Source organism: Fopius arisanus, unplaced genomic scaffold, assembly GCF_000806365.1.
Source record: "Fopius arisanus strain USDA-PBARC FA_bdor unplaced genomic scaffold, ASM80636v1 scaffold00198, whole genome shotgun sequence".
Taxonomy (NCBI): domain Eukaryota; kingdom Metazoa; phylum Arthropoda; class Insecta; order Hymenoptera; family Braconidae; genus Fopius; species Fopius arisanus.
The window spans coordinates 105,616-114,662 of record NW_011887937.1 but is presented as its reverse complement, the minus strand read 5'-3'; the positions used below and the strand labels follow the sequence as shown (position 1 = coordinate 114,662).

The 9,047-nt window shown below is 36.4% G+C and overlaps 1 protein-coding gene across 2 annotated transcripts in view; it reads right to left on the bottom strand.

Moving 5' to 3' along the window:
* Positions 1–759, bottom strand: part of LOC105272524 (uncharacterized) — a 3,010-nt gene extending 2,251 nt beyond the window's left edge. For both annotated transcript variants that reach the window (XM_011314692.1, XM_011314693.1), the window contains exon 1: positions 640–759. In XM_011314692.1, the coding sequence (XP_011312994.1) occupies positions 640–710 (71 nt within the window). In that variant the 5' untranslated portion in view covers positions 711–759. The remainder of the gene's footprint in view (positions 1–639) is intronic.
* Positions 760–9,047: the final 8,288 nt, after the last annotated feature.

The window sequence follows — 9,047 nt, the reverse complement described above, 5'->3', positions numbered from 1 at the left end:
GCGACAGCCACACCGACGTACTGCCGCTTAACGCGGCAGCGTCATTGGCTGTCCTGTTTACCCCAGTATCTCTGGAGGGGTGCTTCCGATCCAAAAGTGGTAAAGGACTTTTTGGGTCAGACTCACCCGCTGTACATGCCGGTTAATTATCGGCACGTACTTCTGGGACACCCTGTATAGGGAAGGGTGGGGTAAAATGGATAGGAACATCTTGTTATTTTTTCCCATTATCAAAATTATCACTGTTACTTGATTCATTTCATTATTTAATCATTTTACGAATTAATACAATAAAAAGAAAATGAATTTTTTTTTCGTCTAAAATAAAATTATAAAGATCGATCTATGCGATATGAAATACGTGGTTTTTCTTGTAACTTCTGAGAGGTTAAACATTCCTATTTTATGGATAAAAAATAAAATTATTAATATATTATTATAAAAATCTATTTTTCGGTACATTTAATTTATCAAAAATTATGTAAACATAATTAGGTGAAACTAATTAAAATCGTTTGAGAAAATCAATAGATTTTTCAAAATGGATCACATGGGATCAGACTCGTGGCGTCATAGGTTAGAGATATGTTAAAGATCGAAATTTTATCTTGATTATACATAGAATAGAAAAACACTTACATCATTGTGTTGCCCGCCTCATAACTCGCAATTTCCTCATTTTCAGTCCACAGGATATCTTCTGATTCCATTTTTACACTTCGATTAAAAAATTGTCTTGTCACACGAAGATGTTAATCGTAGGCGATCTAACCGAAAAAGACCGAATTTCAATATTTCCGGCGCGAATTTGACCATAGAGGTCTCATCAATCATTCGATGACAGAGATCGATGCACTGAACTGTAGATGTCTCTAATTGAACGAGGAGACAGTCAGAAATGATATCTCCATTCTTTTCTTCGATTTTTTCCATTATGAACCCGAACAACCAAACCCGAACGACCAATCAGGAAAAAGTCTTACGTATGAAGTTAACAAATGTCTTACGTAGCTAACTTAATTTATGTGGTTGTGCTTTCTTGAATAGGAACGACTGGGTGTATGATGCTGTGGACATTCAACACCTGGGAATCCCTTTCATAAAACGTTGGCATCAGCATAACGAATTTTCATAAGAAGCGGTCCGCTGTATCACAGTGAGGTACCGCCAGTTCAGAGCTGCATATAATTCGGCATCCAGCATGTAGAAGTAGAAAATGATTATATAAATCTTTCGGTAAGACATCCTCTAGTAGAATTAGTCCAGCATACAATAGTATAAAGGACAATTGCGTGACTTTCCACCGAGAAAAATGATCAATGTCGAAGTTTTTTCGCTGGAATTCGACTGGCACCCTTGGAGATATCTCCACCATTAATTTCTTCAAATGTTGTACTTTTTGCATGGATATTCTATATTTGCTACTCCGATCTAGCCATTTCGTAAGTAAATTCTTCATGAGATTGAGGAAGAGTAAATGCATTGCCTCCTGTGGTACATCTCTTATGGGATCAAATCCTGGAATTTTTAATAGGGGTGTTTGTTCAGTTTGAGGCTGATGTTTTTTGTCCCTTCGGAAAATGAATGATTCTTTCGTCCTTTTCTTAACATCCATATGTGGATAGACACGTCTCTTGTTGATGGTTTCATCATGTACCGTGCAACGTTCACAAGCCGAAAAACCAGTAGGACCCTTGATGCACTTGATAAAGGCTCGCGCTGGTCCATCGCCAATGACCCCCACAATTTGAAATGCATATGACTTATCTCCAATTTTCACTCCCTCATTAATCAAAACTCTTGCTTCGTCGACAAAATCCTTCAAATACGAAAAAACCTTCCTCGGTTTTGAAGCACCATAATAAAGAGCAGCGACAAACGGTGGGCATACATGATTTTTGTGGTAGGGTTTTATGAGTATTGACCACAATAATCCAGTTGTGTTGGAATACACAGTCATCCCATCAATATGCACAAGAATTTTGATTTCATCTTCTTCGAAAACTTCAGTTGGATGCTCTTTTCTAGGCCATTCTTTATTCCTAGGTAGATGAAATGCCCAATCTGATTAGTTTCGAACAATATGGGAATGCTCTTGATAAAATGAGAAAAACCCATGAGAGTCGCTGCACTTGATGGCAATTCTGGATAGCCGGTTTCCTTCAGAGTTTTTAATAACTTCGTCACTACACATGTCTTCAGTAATATTATGAATCGACCACTTTTTCAGAATTTCCCGCATGTGAACTCTGTCCAAATTGCTCATGCTCATTCCCACCAACGGAGTCCTCTTCATCACTGACTTCTTCATTTCTTCTCAGATATCTCGCTTTCCTCTGTCTGTAAGCGGCATTTTTTTGAAAAAATCCATGATGGAATATTTTTGTAATTTATTATTTATCCGGTATCACGATTGCTTGTCACTTGACGTTTGACTTTGGAGGTTAGGAAGCACCTGTCACTCGAACACATACACTTTAATGTCCCCACAATGCGAATAGCGATTTGTTCTCATATCGAGAATAAATCTAATCGATTTGATGTAATGAATTAAAAGATTGAGTGATAACAAGAAATTGATAATGAAAGAATCACCTTCTCGTGAACTCCAAGATGATGTCCGAAATCCATAAATTTACTCTCTCGGTTGAAGTTCTTCACATAAATACTTTTTGATGAATTTTAGAAAGAAGAAAAACTCGAATGTTTCATCGGAAAATGTGAATCTGAAAATTGTTTCTCAATACCTACCGTTTGTTAAGCATGCAGGATAGCTATAAGACTCCAGAGGAGCCGCTTCGGAAATGAATTGTCAATTATTTTTTCAGTCCGTGGATCAAGACGTTACAAAATAATACGTGCGGATCGATCAGAAAATAATGCGACTACCAAGATTTACATCGAGTATTGAATTAAAAATGGAATGAAGATAGTTTACAGGCTGCATGATCCAGCATGGTACATCAACTCTGCATCAATCTTCAAACAAGACTCGTTTAAACCTTGGCATCCAGACTCGGATCAATATGTAATTTAACGACCGAATGAAGCTAGGTTGAAACTAGGACGGCGTAGCCTCGATGATCTATCTTGAACCGATGCTCTTTCAACCGTCAGGCTAGATCATTCTCACCTGGGCGTAAGCGAGGTTTCACCTTGACACGCACTGCCGGGCGAATTTTACTTACCAGAGCTGCGGCTTGAAAAGCAATAAATACCCCAAAACCTCAAAATACTTCTCACTTCGTTCATTTTTCCTACGCTCAAAAATTTCAAAATATTTTCTCGAAATGGCTGAATAACAAAATATAAACTTCACCCGTTGTCTGTTTTTGTCCATACATAGTTAAAACATTAATTGAACCGAAATAATTTAAATGTTGCTCCTATGATGGAAAGAAATTGGTTCATGGAAACGTCCTACAGTTCCAATAAATAACGGCTTCAGTATATTTTGTACTCTGTGTGCAAGCCGACCAAAGGGAATTTGTATTGTGTTATTTTCTTCATTTAAAATTATCAAATGAAAATTTTTTGGCACAACAATAACTTTTTCTGTACTTCTTCGATGCGTAAATTACTCTGTAGTGCAGGATTATTCAACGATTGTAAAACTTTAGCCTATCCCTGGAATCGCGAACAAGAATGTGAAATTTTTCCGATAAATCAAGGCATTCTCAAATTCACTTACGTTTATACATTCAGATTTGTCACTCGTTTCGACGAATGAATTTACTGAACGGAGCTCGAAAAATACCATAGGGGCTGGAGAAGGAAGGATAAAAAAGTCGGACTTGATCAAAACTTTACGGTCATTCAACGAAATCTAACGTACACGATTTATAAAATTTACAATGACAAAAAATTGGAAAAAAATTCAATGAGCACGCTGCTTATGTGTAAATCGAATTTTCTATGTAGAGCTATATTCACTTTGAAATTAAATGAAAAAACAAATAAACGTCATTCCTACAAACACAAAGGGACAAAGCAATTCTTGCCACGGGAAACAGCAAGAGAAGAGGAAAAGCTGTCACTCCAATATTAATAGAATGAAAAGGCATGAAGATAAAAGAGAAGATCAATTCGGAGAAAATGCAAAACGAATTTACCTGGATGCTCCACTCAGCGATGATGACGAAGTCCACGTGGGTAAGAATTACCACAAAACCATTCAAAAGTGTACAATTTTAACCTGACGCATGTGGATCAGTAGCATTCAATCTTTGCAACCTTTGGAAATAATTTTACTTAATTCGATTGTGTTAGTCAGTCCCACTGATTCTTAAAATTTTTTTAGCCGAAGCAATTTTAAGGTTAACAAGTGATATATATCACATTCACAATGTGAGAATGATCTCGACCCTATGGAACTCTAATTTCTGAATATCATAATTTTAAATCCACAATAACTGATATTATGATGATGGAAATTACTTTTATTATTTAATGGAAAACGAGAAATGATGAAGTTTGAAACAATGATTATAAAATTTATGGAATTTTTTTTTTCAAATTCCGAAAACTAAGACCTATTCTTCTTAGCAATACTAACGCGAATTTTTTTATAGTTAGAGTTCATTTTATTTAGAAAATGATCAAGCAATATCTGGTTTACACCAGCTTCCCATTTGTTTGTATTGTTTTCTGTAGTCGATCCGTTACGTTCATATTAATCAGAACAAAGCTGGCAAATTGCATATTTTTACTTCCATCTTTTTTATCCTAAAATTGGTAAAAATTAGACTGTTATACCAAGGTAGTTGATAGGTTAATTGCCGTTTGAATCAGTTTTTCTCGCTAGAATTAATTAATAGATTACATCTGAATCCAAAAATTAATTGTTCATAATGAAAAATATGCAGCAGCAATATTTTATGTAGAGGCAAGCCATTAATCAATATTATTATATTACAAGGGAAGCAAGTAGCAATATTTCATCTACATTTATTTGTGGAGATATGTATAACTTCTCATAGGCTTCTCATAGGCATAGCGATATTTCCCGATACTATGTATAAGGATCAGAAAATTTATAAACTAGAATGAAATGATGGCATACATAAAGCATCTAAAAAAACGGCTAACAGTTTATTTTTTTCAGGGAAATCCATATAACACTCGCTTTACATGATACAAACGCTAAAAAACTGTTAAAATATTTATTCGAGTTTTTTTCACCGCGAAATTTAATGGTTAATTGACTGTCTTACAGCTATACCATCGTGGGAATTATTGATCAAAGAATGAATTAATGAGAATAAATATAATAGAAGAATGAGGTGAGAGCTATTATTTCTAGTTTTCCTTTTAATTCTGATTTAAATAGCATGTCATTAATACTGCTACATATTTAGTACATAACCTGAGTACGAACGCTCATGGAGACAGCCGATTTTACGTTAGACGAGGATAGAACAGGAGTTGTTCTCAGTTTGAACCGAGTATTCCGCCAAGAAAAATTACTCGGTTGGTAGACGGTTACGAAATTTGATAGATCTAAGGTTATTTGTGATACAGAAGGATAAATAAATAAATCGAATTTTATTGATGATAATTAATAACGATTGGTAAACCTCAGTCTGGTTTCATCAAACCAGATCCCGGTATTTGAGAATATATCCCAAAAACCTCCCTTGAGGTTCGACAGCCCTCAAAAATGAAAAAAATTGCGAAGAATGAATTATTATCAATTAATTGATCAAAACTATTTGACTGATGAACTTATTTGTTATTAATTTCTATTAGTTTTTATATGATTCATTGTACAATTAGATCATTACACCTAGGGGTGCAAGTCGATGAGTGAACATTTGGAGTGTATGCAATAAAAGTTAGGAAATTATTTTCACTTTCCACCCGTAAAATTAATGAATTTTCGGCGCTCATGCAGATCCACGTATTTCACCATTTTTTTCTTTGCCCATCTCTCTTTCATTTCAGTTATTGAAATAGCGAGATCCGCGGTAGCGTATGGGTTTTGTCAATTTATGAGACTCGTTCTGCCATAACCTAATACTTTTATTACCTTAGGGAAGTAAGCGACCGTTTATCGCTTTCCTTTTTACCTACCTCCCTAAGGTAATAACAATGCTCACTCGGTCGGGCCGCGGAATAAGTCTTGGCCAGGGACTCGAATGGAATACGCTCCCATAATGCTTTTCAGCTTTTGTAGCACAAATTACTATTTCAAATCCGTATTCTGAACCGCCGATCCGAAAATTAGACTGAGACCTAGCGTATATGGATTATGACGTATTTCGCTGCTTCGTTGAAGGAAAGACAGAGAGACGCACCTCTTCGCTACAAAAATAACCAAGCGAAATGATTGAAGTTGGATGCCAGAACATTTTCTCCTAAAACTTCCAAAAACCAAACTACAAATTCACTAAAACCAACAGCGTCATCCGCGCAGCTGCGAGGGTTGTGGCTTCACAATTACTCCCCACCTGAGTTCAATTTTATGATGGCAAACAAATCAGAAATAATTCAAATGCAAAAATACAAATGAAATAATACAATAAATTCGATTAAAAATTGAAAAATTAAAATAAAAAATTTGATGCAGATAAGTAAAAATGAACTCACTTGTGATAAGCTGAATCCCGGCACATTCTTAATATATAACCATGAAAGTATTAATGAAATTCACGAAGAGAATTTACAATATACGAATCAATAAAGAATCAATGATTCAACCCGAGATCAGCGAACAAGAAAAAGCTAGTCGAATTACGTGATCGAAGTAAGAAACAATCTTTGACATCACCAAATAAAAGTCGAACAGTACAATAAAATCAACTAGCAAAATGACTATTAGAACACATTTACTATAGAATGAAATCAACGATTGTTACGAGGTGGCTTTAATGCTTTGGGTAACTCATAAATTACAATTATTGACGCAACGGTCGCAAATCGAGGATTAAAATGTATCATTGTAAATCACAGGATAATCTCTGAACTTAAATAGAGTATCCGAATATAATGAAATGATCATGTCATATGTAGTTGAAGATTCAATTCGACTTCCTGCCTGGAAAAAGGAATCTACATAACAAGGGGCCAAGCTAAGTCAGGAAATCTAACAATACATTAAAATGGCGTCATTCGCTCGTTCGTAAAAACTTGTTCCTTGTTTAACAAATTTCAAGAATGAAAAATTGATGTTAAGCTCCGTGCCCAATCAAAGCCAGCGCAAAGACAAAAGCTTAATTACGCTTACCTTATCAGTAAAAATCATTAAAATAATTCTAAATATAACAATAACTTATACAAAAATTTCAGATCATTCAATTATTTCCCGTTAGAGATTTTTTCTACTGACTCGGATCAGCTCAGTTGATCTTTTCACAATCTTCACCTCGTTATTACAGTCTTCAATTGCTAGATAGAACCAACGCCATTACTCAGATCTCAAGGCTAATCTTCATTCAGGTGAAATGAATCGAAAAGAAGGATCTCAGTATCCAATGTGCCAAAACGTAAAAAAATTAGGAGGTACTTCCAAAATCTCATGTTGTTCTCATGCTCTTCCAGGTTTCATCCTCCATTGTAATCTATAGAATGAATTCACGCAACATTCTACAGATATAACCTTTAGTTGTGTTTGCAAGTGGGATATTCGTTTCCCTTTAACGTAATTATTACTTATTCCCCGTGAAAATTGAAGAACATACAGCGCGATAAATAAAATTCATATTCCGTAGTTTATTAATGGCAATCATGATCTATTATGTTTTCGCGATGAAGTTGGCATTCGATGGGGATTGATGTTGAGAAAGCAACAGAAAATGAGCTGATAAATTTATCTTGGTTGAATTATGTGTACGCTTCAAGGGACTCGTAAATCAAATCGATGGAGAGAATGAGCAATTTGGAATAGGGCATATTTGTAAGAAAATTGAATTAATCGGATTGAAGGAAGAGAAAAGAGTTCTCTGACATCGTCAAAAAAATAAAAGACATTGTAACGAGCATTGGCGATGCCCGTTATTATCCCCAATAAAGTTAATAAAGAGAGAGTGAGAGCAAGAGGAAAAATTTACGCGTAGGTTAGGATAATGATTAATTTCCCCCCTCGGGGTGGTTTATGGATTTTAGGGGTAAGGTTTGGGTCAAGCCCGAGTTTATTTTAGGTCCGGTCAAAAGGCTGGCGCTCCAAATGAAAGGATTCTGGGGGGTTGCTTGGTACGGGTGGAAAGCCGTATGGGGACACGAAAAATACTCCTACGGATTACCACGGGCTGCTACGGGTGGAAGGCCGTCTAGGATAGAGCCAACCCTCATCCCGACGGAGTGCCAAAAACATTAGGTTTAATTACGGATGGAAGGCCGCACGGGGTAAATCCAGCCCTTACCTCAGCGAAGTGCCAATAAATAAATAAATTTACGGGTTAGGGAGATAAAATATTACGTTTAAGGTTAGTGATTTAGGTCTTCTAACCCCAAGAATCCAGGAGAATCTCTCGAGAAAAAAATACAGCGGATGGACAAATTGTATCGTAATCGTAATGAGAATTAATTCGAATTTGAATTAATTTTCCCGCGAAGGGTTTCACCCAAAATAAGGTAGAGGGATCCACCAATCGACAGCCGATCGATTGGTAGGCGTGCTTAGGGGGTCAGCGTCAGGCGACACTGACATCGGAAAATTAGTTGCGCATTAGTCGCGAGAAAATACGCACGTGAGTGAAGTGGAGCTCCCAGGACGTGACGAGAGTGATACAGTGCACCACCCAGGACACCAGGACAATTAGCTGCAGCCAGGATGGTCATGAAGCGAAAAAGGAAGGCAGCGAGAAGATCTACGATGAGTTTTTACGGATTTATTTAAAGATGTTTCCCCTTTTGGCGGCTCCCCGATAAATTATTGGCGATTGTGAGATTTTTCCGAGCCATGGAAATGGCATCGGTTGTGTCCTCCAAATTTTGGGTGGTTTTGAAAAGGTTTGTGGAGGGTTTTTCCGAAGAATTTCGGCTTGCATTATCCCCCAGTGCAGTTGGGAGGTTATTAGTGTAATTTGTGAGATTGTGAGGGTATTTTT